This window comes from Heteronotia binoei, chromosome 6 (assembly GCF_032191835.1).
Source record: "Heteronotia binoei isolate CCM8104 ecotype False Entrance Well chromosome 6, APGP_CSIRO_Hbin_v1, whole genome shotgun sequence".
Classification (NCBI taxonomy): domain Eukaryota; kingdom Metazoa; phylum Chordata; class Lepidosauria; order Squamata; family Gekkonidae; genus Heteronotia; species Heteronotia binoei.
The window spans coordinates 124149568-124167355 of NC_083228.1; the positions used below are offsets into that span (position 1 = coordinate 124149568).

At 44.5% G+C, this 17788-nt stretch overlaps 1 protein-coding gene across 1 annotated transcript; it reads right to left on the reverse strand.

Moving 5' to 3' along the window:
- Positions 1-1320: 1320 nt before the first annotated feature.
- Positions 1321-15481, reverse strand: GHSR (growth hormone secretagogue receptor). The gene is made up of 2 exons (XM_060242714.1): positions 14701-15481; positions 1321-1628 (listed from the first exon to the last, which is right to left on the reverse strand). The coding sequence occupies exons 1-2, from the start codon at positions 15479-15481 to the stop codon at positions 1321-1323; spliced, it is 1089 nt and encodes a 362-aa protein (XP_060098697.1).
- Between the last annotated feature and the right edge of the window lie 2307 nt (positions 15482-17788).

Genomic DNA, 17788 nt, shown 5'->3' on the forward strand with positions numbered 1-17788 from the left:
GCCAAGCAGATTTTATTTATTTATTAATTTATTTGATTTATATCCCGCCCTACCCCACCGAAGCGGGCTCAGGGCGGCTCACAGCATAAAAGTTCTAACAATAAAATTCAGAATTAAAATACAATAGTAATTTACATCATTAAACATTAATATCGATACATCAGTCCATATCAGTGTGCTATCTATAGACTTCCTTCAGTATTTCGGTGAGCCACAGCCCCTCTGAGCTTGTCCAGTCTGAGTGAGTTCTCATTCAGTCATCACATCCGTTTACACGCTCTGCTCAGCCATTCAGCTAGATTCCCTGGGGCAGTCTCTTCTCACTCCACAGCTTGCTGAATGTTCACTCCCCTAGAATATAGATTGCTGTATGTGCAAGCCCAGTGCTCCACCCTCAACCCCCATCTCCTTTCCCAGACACACTTCCTGTTCCCTTGCCAGTTGCATTCTAAGGTGGCACAATTAGCAAATGGCCACCCAATGTGGCACGATTAGCAAATGAGAGACAGTTTGGTGCAGTGGTTAATTGTGTGGACTCTTATCTGGGAGGCTGGAATGGCCTTGGGTTAGCCATAGCTATCGCAGGAGTTGTCCTTGAGAGGGCAGCTGTGAGAGCCCTCTCAGCCTCACCCACCTCACAGGATGTTTGTTGTGGGGAGGAAGGTAAAGGAGATTGTAAGCTGCTCTGAGACTCAGCGTGGAGGGTGGGATATAAATCCAATATCATCTTCTTCTTCTTCAGTGAGAGGGAGAGTTTGCCCAAAGAGGTGGGGAGGTGCCCCTTCTCCCTTGTCATGATCCTGCTGCTCAAGTGGGAGGGATTTTACAAACAGGAACAGAAAGTAAGCAGTGTGTCATCTCAAGGATGCATCGCTGTTTCCTTGCCCAGTCGAAGGAGAACCTGTATTGTGCCTGACATACTGCAGGGAACATCCCCTTTGTTGGTTCTTCCTCAAAACTGCTGCCCTCTAAAGCTGATTAGCTGTCAAAACCAGCCCTGCATACAAGCAACTTCTGTTAGCTCCCACCTTTACATTTTTATCTGTGGCAAAACCAGATCCCTTCCCAGTGTCTTTAATTACAGAATCCCCGCTGTCAAAATGATGCCTTCCAAGAGCAGTTATTTCACCTCTGCTGTTTGCTTCCGCAATTGCATTTTCTTTTACAACATCCTCACTGCTTGGCTGGTTTTTCATTCCTTGTGTTCCATTTCCAGCCGTTTCTGAGAATGAAAACAAGAAAGAATGCAGCATCCTTTCACCTGAATATCTTGGCTCTTTTGTTTATGGCTTTTGGGGTGACTGAGTCCCACCTCCGTTGTCATGTTGCTCTGATGCTGGATTCTGTCCATGTGCGAGAACCACCTTCCTTGCATTCAGAAAGTCTTTTAGTCATGAATGGCTTGATTCCAAAAAGCCGGTAAGCCGCTATCCGGTATTTCTTGGACATGATGTTGTACAGGATTGGGTTGATTGCAGCGCTCAGGTAGAAGAGGACAAAGGACACCAAGTTGCAGTATTGGCTGATGACGGCTATCTCCAAGGACCCGGCCTCGAAGGATTTGGAAAAAAGGTAACGTCCTAAGTGGAAAGGCAACCAGCAGAGTACGAAGGCAAAGACCACCACAACTAGGGAAAGAGGGACAAGAAAAGGGAGGAAAGATGTACATTAGACATGATTTTGCTTGAATCTGGGTGGAGCGGGTGAGCTAGTGCAAACAGCTGCAAACTAGTACTGGGGAGGGCAGGATATTTAACCCTTCCCCTTCCACTGTCGTTCTCAAACCAATCCCTTTCTTCCTCTCCCAGACTTCTTCACCCTGTGACCAACACGTTTCCAGGGCAAAGCATGGATCTGCAGTGGGAATCGACAGACTCCCACTCCCACTCCTCTACCAAAAGTGGCTTCTGCCATCAGAAATGGGCTGACAGATCTATGCCATGACTCTGAATGCCCAGAGACAGAAGAGAAGAGGGTGTTTTCTATATGCTCCTCTTTAAGGCCCATTTTCTGCAGTGCATGTAATTATGAAACTCATAGGGCAGAATTACATTCCACCCTTTGGTCCACCAGCTAAAACACTCTGGGATTTGGACCTGTTAATAGCTGCGCCTGCTGACATCAGTAGAAGAGAAAACTATTTAAAAAACAGCAACAACAGTGCATTAGATAACCCTTCTGGCTGGACTATTACTCTGAAGTGTAAGCTATTCAAAGCCCCCCCTGAAAATTCCTGAACCTATTTCAATTTCTGTACTGACAATAGAGGGATTGATGTATTCTGTTCTCCCTTCATTACAGCCTCAAATACATCTTGGTCAAACAGGTCACAGCAAAAAAAAAAACCCACAAACAAATAAAAAAACCCCTAAAAATGGCCAGAAAGAGACATTTAGAATGACAGCATTCAAAAACCAATGGGAGAACATTTCAGTCTCCTGGGACATTCCGCACAAGACCTTAAAGTGGCTATATCTTCAACAAGACCTGTTAAAAGCTAACCTCCTGTACAAAGTCAACAAATGGGAGCTCGTTAGTAAACCTGATGTGATCTTAACAAATCCTGGGAATTGTTTGGTGGCTTCAGAAAGCCAGTGTTCCTTTGTCAGCCGTTTCTTTACGCTATTGATCTCACTCCGCTTGTTCACTGCCAGGTGGGAGTGAGTCACGTCCACCCAATTTGAATCTGGTCTTTATCAGATTGGCTCTTGTATTCATTTGTGCTTCCCGTAGCAGGTGGCATGATATAAATAGGGTTACCAGGGTCTCAGGCTTTAGAGTTCCTTCTTGGGAGTTCAAGTTAAAGCCTGAGAGTCATCAACCAGCCCACATGCTCCATGAATTCTGCTAAGCCATCTACTTGCGGTATCTTATGGCACAGGTGGACCAGAGAGACGTCAGCGATCTGACATTAACAGCTCAGTTACATTTGATGTTGTGCACACTGTTCATGCCCCGACCTGAATAGTCCAGGCTAGCCTGATCTCATCAGATCTCAGAAGCTAAGTGGGGTCAGCCCTGGTTAACACTTGAGTGGGAGACCACCAAAGTAGTCCAGGGTCATTAGAATCATAGAGTTGGAAGGTACCCCCTGGGTCATCTAGTCCAATCCCCTGCACAATGCAGGAAATTCACAAATACCTCTCCCTAAGTTCACAGGATCAGCATTGCTGTCAGATGGCCATCTAGCCTGTTTAAAAACCTCCAAGGAAAGAGAGCCCACCACCTCCCAAGGAAACCTGTTCCACTGAGGAACTGCTCTATCAGGAAGTTCTTCCTAATGTTGAGTCGGAAACTCTTCTGATTTAATTTCAACCCACTGGTTCTGGTCCAACCTTCTGGGGCAACAGAAAACAATTCTGCACCATTCTCTGTATGACAGCCTATTATGCAGAAGCTCGCAATGGCAAACCACCTCTTGCTTTGGCAATGGCAATGTCTCTTGCAATGGCAAAACATCTCTTGCTTTGAAAACCCCACTAGGGGTCAGCATAATTCAGCTACAGCTGCAACCACACCATTCATCCCTACAGTGAAGGGGTGACAGGAAGCCCACCCAAATCCTCATATATCCACTCCGTCATCATATGTGGAAAGCAGAATTCTTTATTGCCAAATCTTTGCCCAGAGTGCTTAAAGTTGTACACATCCTCTTGAGGTGAGGATCCACCAAGTCTAGATAGCAGAGGCACAACACACTGTATGAACACAGCTTATTTAATTCTGTGAACCTGATGCCTTATACTGTGCATGCTGTCTAGCTCTGTCTTGTCTACTTTGACTGGCAGCAGCAGCTCTCCAGGCAGAGAATGTCTTTCCTATCACCTGTTAAAGACACCCTTTAACTCGAGATGCCTGACTGAACGTGGACAGGTGCACTACCATGACAGCCAATCCCCTTGTAAACAGAAATGATAACACCCACTGAATACCTAGTACTTGTTAAAGATAAGCAGGCATGGACTGGATGGATGGATGGATGGATGGATGGATGGATGGATGGATGGATGGATGGATGGATGGGAGAGGCTTGGGAATTCCACATAAGTTGCACTGGTGTTTGAACCCTATGTGGCTATGTAGATTCTGTTGCAGTTCTCTGCAGTAACCCCAATGTTGTTTTCCTTGTAGTGTAGAGGTTAGTATGTCAGACTAACAGAGCTTTTTTAAGCAGGAACGCAGTTTTGGCTGGCGTGTGTGTGGCCTAATATGCAAATTTCCTGCTAGGCTTTTTCTACAAAAAAAGCCCTGTGTGAAACAATGGTGCATCAGGGGGTGTGGCCTAATATGCAAATAAGTTCCTGCTGGGCTTTTTAAACAAAAACAAAAAAGCCCTGCAAGAAACAATGGTGCCATCAGGGGGTGTGGTCTAATATTCAAATGAGTCCCTGCTGGGCTTTTTTCTATTAAAAAGTCCTGTGTGAAACAATGGTGACATCGGGGTGTGTGGCCTAATATTCAAATGAGTTCCTACTGGGCTTCTACAAAGAAAAGCCCTGCAGACTAGGATCCAGAAGACCTCCCCAGATCAAACTGTCTCTCCTTCATGGGTGTTTTTAGGATAGCCAGTCCATCTTTCTCGCACAGTTTAACCTAATCCACAGGATTGTTTAGTAGCGAACAGTATATGCTCTGCTGAACATTAAAGTACTATTTGTTTCTTTTTTGAGTGGCACAGATGGAAGCATATAACTCTTAGGGTGCTCTGATGTGCTTGGAACTATTTACTGTGGATTTTTTTGCCGTCCAGTCACAGCTGGCGACGCCTAGTGGGGCTCTCAAGGCAAGAGATGCCTAGAGACAGAGGTGCTTTGCCATTGCCTGCCTCTTGGTCACAGCGCTGGTATTCCTTGGTGATCTTCCTTCCAAATACTGACCAGGACTGACCATGCTTAGCTTCTGAGATCTGACAAGATCAGGCTAGCCTTGGTTATCCAGATCGGGCCTTTATACATACAATGTTCCCTCTAAGCTGCAGAGTCTTGTGAGCAAAAAATCTACCTTGTGAGCTACTGGCATTAAAGTTGTGAGCTACTGCATCAATTATTGTGCTCTGGGGTCATCCTTCCTGAGCTAAGATAAAAATGTGTGAGCTGGAGGCTAAGAATCTGTGAGCTAGCTCATGCTAACTCAGATTAGAGGGAACACTGCATACAGAATCCTGCGAAGACAGAGGTCCTTTGTTTGGGTCGTCGGGGACCGGGGGGGGGGGGGGAAATCCCCTTGTCAGCTTTTGACGGTGCGCCACTGACGGCGGCAGATAGGGTCAAGAGCCTGGGGGTGTTATTGGAGCCTTCTCTAAAGATGGAGGCTCAGATAGCAACCACTGCCAAGTCCGCGTTTTTTCATCTTAGACGGGCAAGGCAGTTGGTTCCCTTCCTGGACCGCGATGACCTAGCAACAGTGATCCACGCTACGGTCACCTCGAGGTTGGACTACTGCAATGCCCTCTACATGGGGCTGCCCCTGTGCCGGACCCGGAAATTGCAGCTGGTGCAGAATGCCGCGGCCCGGCTGTTATTGGGCCTCCCAAGATGGGAGCACATTCGGCCGGGCCTTCGGGCTCTGCACTGGCTCCCAATAACATACCGAGTCCGGTACAAGGTGCTGGTCATTTCCTTTAAAGCCCTATATGGCCTGGGACCTGCCTACCTGAAGGACCGTCTCTCTCCACATGTTCCCCAGAGAGTACTGAGGTCTGGGACTCAAAACCTTCTCACCATCCCCGGGCCTAAGGAAGTCTGTCTTAAGACAACTAGAGACAGGGCCTTTTCCACAGTGGCCCCTACATGGTGGAACCAGCTGCCGGAAGAGGTGAGGGCCCTGCGGGACCTTGCTCAGTTCCACAGGGCCTGTAAGACAACCCTCTTCCGGCTAGCCTACGCCTGACTGGGAAATAAATGTAGCTTATTAGACTTCTGTGAACTATACTGTATAGATGTGATGTTAAGATTTTAAGGCTTAGGTTTTTAAATGCTTTGATTTTAAATGTTTATATATGTAATAATATTTTAAACTCTGTTTTATTGTTTGCTGTGAGCCGCCCTGAGCCATTTTATGGGAAGGGTGGGATATAAGTCATAGAATAAATAAATAAATAAATAAAGATCCCCTGCTATTACATATCCAGTTCAGAGCTTCATGCATGTAACTCCCCTGCTATTACATTTTTTTTTTATACCCAGTCTTTCTTCCCAATCCATAGCAGCCTACATCATTTCCTTCTTCTCCATTTTATGCACTAATAATAGCCCTAATCACTTTACATGTTTCATGTATACTTAATTTTTCTTTATATATGTATTAATTATCACGATACATTCAATCCATGTACAACTGAACATGTGATTGAAATCAGATTTCTATCCAGATACTGGTCCCTACAATATTCAGCAGTCTGTTTTGTTTTCATTTCAGCATCCTATAATCTGGAGTAGTTCCAGGCTTTACTCACATCTCTGGAGGTGCTGCCCTGAAGGACTCGGTAGGTCTTCTATTCTTTCACTTATTTCTCCTGAATAAAGTTACTATATATTTACTGCAAAGACCATCAACATCTTCCTCGATGATTGCAGCATCTGACAATCTCCAGTTTCATTTGTAAAGGGAACATTTGTTGGTCCTTGCTTACAAACAGATGCATGCATGTACATGCAGGCTGTATATGCATTCACTAGGATGTGGGAAGCTACAGGCAGCTCTGAAACTGGTGTACATAGCATTCAACAGCTGTGCAATTGAATGTTGCTATTCTCAGACAGAACGCAGTCAAGAGACGTTTATTGCCCTTTGGTTCGCAATTTCTTATCTAACTAAAAATGATGTTCTCCCCCAAAACAAATTTTATCATGATCTTATTTATTTTTGACTTGCCTAATGTATATAAGCACTGAGTAGTTATGTCTTTCTGGGAATGCCTGCTCTTCACAGTTAAAAACAACGTAAGCTGGTTTGAAATATTGACTGTTGTACATATCTGCCTTACAACTACCACACTATATTTCCAATGTATCTTGTATTTGCTTTTATGCTTCTGGAGAGATCGTGCTTTACGCTCTATGGAAATACTGCTGTCTCCCTGTTTGGTTTTGTCTGTTGAAAAAAATGTAATAAAAGAAATTAGGGTTGGGGGAGAATGTTGCTTTTCTGAACTACTTAACCTGGTTTGCTCTGGCTTCTACCATTAGTCAACTCAACAAAGCAGTTTTCTTTTCTGATTTATATCTATAAAAAAACCCCCAATACTTTTAAAAAATTGTTTTATTTTACAAATAGGTCTGGCCTTGCTTCAACTCAGGCACCTCCAGCAGAATTTGAATATTTATGGGGCGAGGGGGTCAGGTCAGGAAGGCCCAACTCAATAAGGAGGTAACCTCAGAGACTTCTCAGGAGGTAGATTTAAAAAACCTCCCATCCTGGCCAACCATCTGTCCTTCTGCCTTGCCCCCCTCCACCCAAGAGGTGGAGGGGCTAACCTCACTCTCTTGGGTTGCCAAATTCCAGCTGCAGCCCGAAGAACTCTGGTATTGTAACTGATCTCTAGATGAAAGAGATGGGTTCTCCTAGAGAAAAATGGCTACTTTGGCATGTGGACTCTATGGTATTATACCTGCAGAGCTCCCTCCCCCCACCCAGGCTGTGGTTCCTCCAAATCTCCAGGTGTGTTCTAATCCAGAGTTGGCAACCCTATTCCAGGCCTCTTGACAAGCAGTGAGGGAGGTGAGCCAGATCCTGATCTCACATGACAGTTCGACCCCCACTTCTGGTTGGCTGTTGTCAGGATAACCAAAATGGCGGTGGAGCTCACACAAGAGTTCAGGGAGCCCTGTAGGGCTGAAACTGCTTGTTGTGTTATTTTTAAAGACAGAGGTGCAGTGATGAGGTGAGGAATCAGAATCGTAAGAGTTGGAAGGGATCTCCAGGGTCATCTAGTCCAACCCCTGCACAATGCAGGAGGGTTATCTCCTTAAGCTTCTGGGTGGGGGCAGTGGGGGCATCAGCTTGTATGCCCAGATGCCAAGAGAGAAGAGAGAAGGTAGAGAAAGAAGTACTTTTCTCCCTTTCTCACAATACAAGAACTCGTGGGCACTCAATGAAATTGCTGAGCAGTCGGGTTTGATCAGATAAAAGGAAGTACTTCTTCACCCAAAGGGTGATTAACACATGGAATTCATCGCCACAGGAAGTGGTGACAGCTACAAGCATAGCCAGCTTTAAGAGGGGATTGGATAAACATATGGAGCAGAGGTCCATCACTGGCTATTAGCCACAGCGTATTGTTGGAACTCTCTGTCTGAAGCAGTGATGCTCTGTATTCTTAGTACTTGGGAGGGGCAACAGTGTGAGGACTTCTAGTGTCCTGGTCCCACTGATGGACCTTCTGATGGCATCTGGGTTTTTTGGTCACTGTGTGACACAAGAATGTTGGACTGGATGGGCCATTGGCCTGATCCAGCATGGCTTCTCTTATGTTCTTGTTCTTATGTTCTTAAAATGGTGGCGGCAGTGATTGCTTCTTGGAGTCAACTCTCACTGTTTTAGACACCATGGCTGCGGAAATTGCATATGACAGTGTCAATGGAATGGAAAGAAGTAAATGAATTTGGAATGCCAGTATCTAAAATAGGTGAAAGAAAAACCTTGATGACTGGGAAAAAGATGAATAAAGAGGCACTGTCCTATAGCCTGAGCCATTTCCCCCCAAAATAAGGCAAGCCACACAATCTTCAGCATGTTTTCTTCTTCCCATGTAAATGAATGTGGGATAGCAGCTCAGGCGTAAGCCAAGGCTCATGTGGGCTTACAGAAGCTTAGAATATTTTCATGAGAAGAACTCTGCCATAGCAAATATAAACAGATTCTCCCCCGACTGTGTTCAGGGTGCCTTTTTTTATTCCTTCTGAGAACAACCATCTAGGAAGACAGAAAACAGATGCAATTTTTCTGTCTGTCAAACCAATGGAGAATGGTTTTTCAATGGCATTTCAACATGTCACTTTTGTAAATTATAGAGTACTCTCTCATTTTGTGACATTGTTGGTAAATTTGAGCACCGGCTGCAGAAGTGTGGAAAGTCAAACAAAGGAAAGAAAGAACTCAGTGCCCTTTATTGATTTGCAGTTAGTTAAATTGAGAGTTCTTAGAATAGTATGGAAAAGTATCAATTCCCCCTTCCCCTGATTGTTACAAGATGTCCACATTTGTTCTTGGTCTGCATGACACTGGGTGCAGGGGATAGAAAAAAAATGATAGTTATCCAGTGCAGAAAGGCAGAGTTTTCTGTCTCTGCCACAGTTAAGCTAGATTCTACACACACACACATACACACAAACTTTGGGCACAATCTAGTCAATGTGAAGAAGCACTTAAAAAACTGTCAGGAGGAAAACTGTTCAAATCCCTTTCACTCAAGTCAGTGTGATGTTATACAGTATAACTCCAGGAAACAGTGCCCAATATTAATCCCAGCCTCTTGCAGGAAGTGAGTGGTTTCTGGTCTACGTCATCTACTGAACATTTTGGGATATGACCAGTTTCCTTTTAATGTTCATCAATAAGAAGCTAAAACAAAAACAACGCTATCAAAGATTTTAGAACTGCTCAAAGAGAATATTGTTACTGATATCATGAAAATGGGTTCAGGCCACATTCTTCTTTAAGCATGGGCGTTAAATCAGTAATACACACATTTGTAGAGGAAATGGGCACAGCGGAAATGAAATTCAAGTTGGTTAACAACCCATTTGCCATCTGGAAGGGGTGTTTTCTCCTTTCTGCTGAGATCATCATCATCATCATGTGCTCTATAAATGTTTTGCACCCTGACAGCTATATAAATTAATACTAATTATCAGGGCTTCTTTTTTAGCAGGAACACAGTTCTGGCTGGTTTGGCATCAGGGGGTGTGGCCTGATAAGCAAATGAGTTCCTTATGGGCTTTCTCTACAAAAAATCCCAGTGTGGAACAATGGTGATATCAGGGGGCATGGCCTAATATGCAAATTAGTTCCTGCTGGGCTTTTTCTATGGAAAAGTCCTGCTAATCATGCTAATGTTGGTATAACCAAAATATTATTAATAATGTTAACTTACTGCTATCATCATTACAAAACTATTTAAAGTCATAATTGAAATTTAAAGTAGGAGGAAAACTGAAATGGCTGATTTAACAAAAAAACTGCTTTGAATGCTTCAAGTGCTACATAAAAGTACTATGATTTTTCAAGGCAAGAAATGAGCATAGGTGCCTTCCTCTGTGTAGCAGCCCCGGACTTCCTTAGTGGTTTCCCATCCAAATACTAACCAGGCAGGCCCAACCCCTGCTTAGCTTTCAAGGTCTAATGAGATCAGGCTAGTCAGGTCTATTTAGGCTGCTAATCATTAATTACTAACCATTAATATTAATGAGATCAGGCTAGTCAGGTCTATTTAGGCTGCTAATCATTAATTACTAACCATTAATATTAAACAAAAAATAATATTATCTAGAATTAATAATGTATTAGGATGTATTATTAATATATAATTAATGCCATTTTATACTATTTTCCCTAAAACTGAAGTTGTATATAAATCACATGGTTACATGTTATTTTTACAGCTCTGAATCTATTTTAGTTTTTGCTCTGTTAGGTGAAATTTAAGGTATTTAAAATGTTTTATCAGAAGTGGTGACAAGGAAGTAATAAATCTAGAAAGACAGGTCTCCGGACTGCTGGGGTCTGTTTTATTTCCTTCATACAGAGTTCAAGAAATTTTCCACAGTAGAACCTAACAGGGTAACCTAAAAGTGTAAGCTAACAGTCATGCTTGGTCATTCTGAAACGATAAATTGCCAATGCGGCATAAGATTCCCAGGCAGGAAGATTATTTATCATGTGCTCCTAAGGAAACTTTTTGGTGGTTGTTGCTTCTCACCCCTTTGTTTTAATTAACAGAAACTGCTGAATATGTGAGCTTTTTTGCACTCGAATATCCATGTCTACTCATACACATACAACAAAGTAATTTAAGAGGTGTGGTTCCACATTGATCCCCAAGTATAATATGTACATTACACATTCCTGCCCAGAAACAAAGTCCCATGAATGGTGCTCACATTCATGCTTGAGTTGCTGCACACATTGCTAGCTTTCCCTATTCTCTTCAGCAGAAAAGGCAGATATGTGGCTGTGCTCACAAAGCCATGAAACAGCTTCTTCCCTTAGGAATGGAGCATGTGTAGGAACTGATACACCCACTGCAAGGTGCTGAACAGAGCTGTTTACTGTTCATTTGTGAGAACTTTTCTATAAACATACAGACACGATCAATCGATTTCAACTGATGTCAGAGTAAGAGAGAGATCTTATGGAAGTGAGTCACGGACTATTCAATGAGGTTTACTCATGATGCTGTGTGCACAAGCTTTCCATTCAAGACAATGGGAATTGAATGGGGATTGTGCCCAGTATATTCTTCAGCTACTACTCCTGTAAGCAAAAATAAGCTTCCAGTCTCGTGAGAATCCCAATGTCTGTCTGAAAAGTACTAAGTAAATAAATCTCTAAGACCTTCCCACCTTACAACATGACAGGGGACTCAGATGTACATGAAAAAGTTGCTAATTTTGGTGTAGTGGTTAAGCACACTGAATCTTATCTGGGAGAACCAGGTTTGATTCCCCACTCCTCCACTTGCAGCTGCTGGAATGGCCTTGGGTCAGCCATAGCTCTTGGAGAGTGGACCTTGAAAGGGCAGCTTCTGGGAGAGCTCTCTCAGCCCCACCTACCTCACAAGGTGTTTGTTGTGGGGGAGGAAGGTAAAGGAGATTGTGAGCTGCTCTGAGACTCTAAGATTCAGAGTGAGGGGCAGGGTATAAATCCAATATCTTCTTAAAAAAGAGAAGAGGTGGAGAGCAGAAGACCAGCTTGCTAGTTGCATTATTTTTTTTTTATTATCTGAAGGGTCTTCTCCTTGATCCTAGACATGCTCAGCAGTGAGAGACATGCATTCTACAGAAGCTGATTATTATTATTATTATCATCATCATCATACCACTATTGTCAAGGATGAGTCTTGGGACTGAAAACAGAAAATGTGACGCATTACAAAGTCTTTTGTGTCTACCACAGATCTAGTTGCCATATCAAATCTGGGAATTCCATGCTCCTCCAGGCAACACATGGGCCCAAGTCAGATCAAGGCCATGAATCTTAGGGTTGCCAGCTTCCAGGAGGCACCTGGAGATCTCCCACTATTACATTTGGAGAAAACAGATATTTTAGAGGGTAGATGCTATGACATTAGACCCTGCTGAGGTCCCTACATTCCCCAAACTCCACCCTTCCCAGGCTCCAACCCTAAAATCTCCAGAATTTTCCCAATCCAGACCTGGAAACCCTAGCTGTGACACATGGCTAGAAGAGGCTTAACCCTTTTCCCCCATTATACTGCTTTCCAGAACCAAAATGCCTCTCTGTAGGAGCTGCTATTTGCCCTCAGGCCCATGAAGTTGCAACCAATTTATGGCAATCATAGCAAGGGATATTCCAGGAGAATGAGAAGTAGTTGTGGTTTACCAGTGCCTTCCTCCAGAACAGGGGTGGCCAAAGTTGCTTAACGTAAGAGCCACAGAGAATAAACGTTGAATATTTGAGAGCCACAAAACATAAACTTCAGATGTTTGAGAGCTGCAAGACAGGAAGGAAAGGTGGAAAGAAAGCAAATCTAACTTTAAATGCATTCTCCAAGCCACTGGCTGGTTTGACTTGGAGAAGTGATTTAAAGAGACAAATGCTTCTCCAAGCTGGCCACTGGGGGAGTGGGGGCTTCAAGAACCACACAGTATGTGTGAAAGAGCCACATGTGGCTCCTGAGCCACAGTTTGGCCACCCCTGCTCTAGAACATACATAAGAGAAGCCATGTTGGATCAGGCCGATGGCCCATCCAGTCCAACACTCTGTGTCACACAATGGCCAAAAAAAACAGGTGCCATCAGTGTCAGCATATGCTTGCTAGTAAGAGTTCAGGCTGGAGTCTAATGCAAATGACAGTTCATGATCTGTGACAGTTCGTGACAGCTTCTCTTAGCAGGTGCATACCGGTTCTGTCTAGAGTACTTGTGCCTATGCATGATGACTCAGCACTGTGTGCTGATTGGTGCTTGTGTATAGCTATATGTATATAACTGGGAAAAACTTCTACAATGTATGCTCTGCTCTCAAACATGGTGTCTGGTGACGCACTTTGTTAAAGTGTGTACCAGAACAACTATAAACTTGTATATTTGTAAATAAATGTAAATAGTTAGCACACATCAGTGTGCTGTATATTATTAAGCCTCACATATCCAAAGCATACCAGTGGATACGCCAACAGGGTTATGGGCCCAGCACGCTTCCGCTGCGCCGTGCTCTGGAGATAGCTGGGGAGATAGAAAAGATGGAAGGTCCACAACAGGTTATGCTGTGTATATGCATGGAGCTCTTGTATTGTGAAAATCTTTGAAACAACCACACGTCTCAACTAGCACTTGTGAAGCAGAGTATTCTGCATTAAGTGATTGTGCTGTTCAGCTGGAATGGTTATATCAGCTACTAATAGACCTGAACATGGACTGTAACTTACCTATATGTGTATTTTGTGACAATACTGCTGCTCAACAGTTGGCAAATGCACAGGGTGTCAAAACAAGAAGCAGACACGTCAACATTCGCTATCAGAATGTCAGGGAGACTGCACATAGAGGTTTGATTATGTTACAGTACTGTTCTTCTGATGTAAATGTAGCAGACATGTTCACTAAGTGTTTAAATGTGGACAAATTTATAACTCTGAAACAAAAACTGGGACTCACCGCCTAAGTCTTAGGGGGAGTGGCAGCATATGTTTGCTAGTAAGACTGCAAATGACAGTTCCTGACAGCTTTCCTTAGCAGGTGCATACCAGTTCTGTCCAGAGTACTTGTGCCTATGCGGGATGACTCAGCACTGTGTGCTGATTGGTGCTTGTGTATAGCTATATGTATATAACTGGGAAAAGCTTGTACAGTGTATGCTCTGCTCTCAGATGTGGTGTCTGGTGAAGCACTTTGTTAAACTTGTATATTTGTTAAACTTGTATATTTGTAAATAAATGTAAATAGTTAGTATGTTAGTGTGCTGTATATTATTAAGCCTCGCAGATCCAGAGCATACCAGAGGATACGCCAACAATCAGGAGGTTCACCTGTGAGACCAGGACACTAGAAGCCCTCCCACTGTTGCCCCCCTTCCCAAGCACAGTCTTCCTTGGAGGCCTCCCTTCCAAGTACCAACCCTGCTTAGCTTCTACAGAAGATCTGGCTATACCATGCCACTTTCTCTTTCTCTGGGGAAACTTACAGGTAGTCTGATTTTTCAGTCAAGACTCTGCAGCTCACATCTGTCAATAGGACTCATAAGGACTCTGCAGCCTGTTGTGATCCTCATCCTTGGCTCACACGAAGGCCCCTGAAGGCTACAAAATGGTGATGCATTGTTTTTCACTGTTCCACAACTTGATGCTGGTTTAAGTATGCATATTGCTTAGATTACACAGAATTCATCTGGAAGAAGAGTTCTGTGTTAGCTTCAAAACTTGCATATTTTTAAAAACCAGACCACAAGGAGATACCATCACCTCTCTTATTTCACATCCTGGGTCCACAAGAGAAGAGAACAAGCCAACAGAGCCTTACCTAACATTTTCACTGTTTGTGTATTGTTTTTGTCTCTGATGGAGGTCTTTGGTCCGATATCCTTTCTTTTTCTCCGCCAGAGTTTCCTCACAATCAGGCTGTACAGGACAGTCAAGCAAAATACGGGCAGGAAAAAAAAGACACTAGAAGTCCACACCATGATGGTCAGGAGGCCCGAGTGGATCGCATATTCGGTGGCCCTGCATTCGTTGGTCTCCAAGGGATTCGTCCCGTTCTCATGCTCAACCCCAACCAAGACAAAGATAGGGCCCGCACTGACAAAAGACACCACCCACAGCACAAGGATAACCAATTTGACTTTGCCTTTAGTGATCACCACTTTAGCCCTGAGCGGAAAGCAGACGGCGAAATACCTTTCCACGCTCAAGGCGGTGATGTTCAGGATGGTGGAATAGGTACAGCACTCGCTGACAAACTGGAAGAGCTTGCACAGAAGGTCCCCGAAATTCCAAGGCCGGTACTGCCAGAGGCGGAAGAGATCCAGGGGCAGGCAGAGAAAGATCAGCAGGTCCGAGAAAGCCATGCTGGAAAGGTAAAGATTGGTGGTAGTCCTCATGTCCTGGAACTTGGAAACGACCAGCATCGTCATCAGGTTTCCTAGGATGCCAACCACAAAGAGCAGCACACAGATGACAGTGACGCCAGTAAGCAGCGGGGCGGGGAAGAGGTGCAGCGGGTAATCCGGCCACGTGTCATTGTGGTAATCCATGATGGTAAGCCCCAGATCAAATCCAGGCTGCGGGTGGCTCTTGTTGTACATCCTTTGGATCTAGAGACCTTTTCTGAGCACAAAGAGGGTTCTGAAGATCTTGAGAGGCAACGTCAGCAGCTCGTCATGTTGGTGGTGACCACGGTGGCAAGTGGGCATGGACATCCGGGTGGGGCTGTACAAAAGCAAGCCAACAACAGGTGAGCAAGATAGGGAAAGGGGGCCAGAAGAGGCTGAGATCTGAGATAAAGCCAAGCTTGCCTTTTCTGCTAATTCATCTGGGCTAACTTCATCAAGTTTCTGCATTCATGACTCAGAATGGAATTATCAAAAGATCAGTTTACAGACAGAAAACGCTGCTTGAAAACTGCCCCGGAATGTGTGATCTTATTCACACAAGGACATTACATGAGCCCTGCTGGATCAAAACCCATGTGGAGAAGCTGTAGCTCAGTGGCAGAACATTTGCTTGGCATGCAGAAGTTCCCAGGTTCAATCCCTGGCATCTGCAGTAAGGATCACATGGGAGCTGAAGTGGAAGACCTAAACCTGAGACTTTGGAGAGCCACTGCCAGCCTGAGTAGACTGAACTGACTCTGGAGGGACAAGAGATATGGAATAGAGGCCAAGGCCTTCCTTCCCTTGGTCTTGCCTCCTAGCACAGCCTGGGAAAAGGGTGGTAACCCATTCATACATACACACAAGTCATCGATGGCTGTTGCACTGACAAACACGCATGTGTAATGTAAACAGGATCATAGAATTAAGGATCTGAAAGAAATGTTGTCCAGTCCCCTCCCACAAATTCTAACAGATCAAAAAGCAAGAACCAGTCTGGGGTTGCCCTGATACGGATAGCTCAGGCAAGCCCAATCTTGTCAGATCTTGGAAGTTAAGCAGGGCCGACTCTGGCAAGTACTTGGATCAGAGACTGTCCTTGAAATACTCAGTCAGGAGGCAGAGGCAGGCTTATTCAGCCACCTCCCTGAATATTCTCCAGGCCCCCAGCAGGAGTCAGTCACCAGGGGTCACATGACTTCCAGGTGCACGCACATACATACACACAAAAAAATACCAAGGAAGGAAGGAAGGAGCTTGGCGTAATGGTTGGACTAGGAGCTGGGAAGCCAAGATTCAGCTTGCTGGGTGACCTGGGGCCACTGACACACCCTCAGCCTAACCTACCTCACAGGGTTATTGTGAGGATAAAAATGGAGGAGAGAACAATGTAGGCCGCTCTGAGTCCCCACTGGAGATCAAGGCAGGGTATAAATGAAGTAAAACAAACAAATATAAACCATCAAACGCTTGTGATCTGTCTTTGAAATTTCTAACATTTGTGCTTAAAACAGAGAGGGAGTGTTTGTGGAATGAGAATCCAAGGTGAGTCAGAATAGGAAGCCAGCTCTGTTCTGTACTGGGGAGACACTGCTAGCTCCACTGCAAAAAAGGACCCCCATGCTGCAAAAGCCAAGTTGTGGTAGGGGGGAAAGTAAGAACATAAGGAGAGCCCTGCTGGATCAGACCAATGGTCCATCTAGTCCAGCATCCTGCCTCACACAGTGGCCAACCAGTTCCTCTGAACAGCCAACAAAAGGCATAGAAGCTGAGGCTTCCCCCTGATTTTGCCTCCTTGCTCTGGGATTCAGAGGTTTAGTGCTGTGAATGTGGAGGTTCCCCTCAGTCACCATGGCTAGTAGTCACTGACAGATTTATCCTCCATGAACCATGCATTTAAAGCTGTTTATTCCTTTGGCCATCACGACATCCTCTGGCAGTGAATTCCACATTTTAATCATTCTCTTTTATAGTAGTATTTTCTTTCTGTCCTGAACCTACTGCCCATTGCTTCATTGGATGCCCTCAAATTCTAGTATTTGGGGAGAGGGAGAAAAAGTTCTTTGTCAACTCTCTCCACCCCAAGCATAATTTTATAAATCTCTATCATGTCCCGCCCTCTCAAGTCATCTCCTTTCTAAACTAAAAGTGGGGAAAGTATTGTACCATGAATTCCAACATTCAGATCAAGGGGTCAACCGAGTGGCTCAGGGGAAGAAATCATTGGATTTATATTCCGCCCTCCACTCAAGAGTCTCAGAGCAGCTCACAATCTCCTTTATCTCCCTCCCCCACAACAGACACCCTGTGAGGTGGGTGGGGCTGAGAGGACTCTCACAGTAGCTGCCCTTTCAAGGACAATCTCTGCCAGAGCTATGGCTGACCCAAGGCCATTCCAGCAGCTGCAAGTGGAGGAGTGGGGAATCAAACCTGCTTCTCCCAGATAAGAGTCCACACACTTAGCCACTACATCAAACTGGCTCTCTTAACCACTTAACCACTACACCAAACTGGGATGAC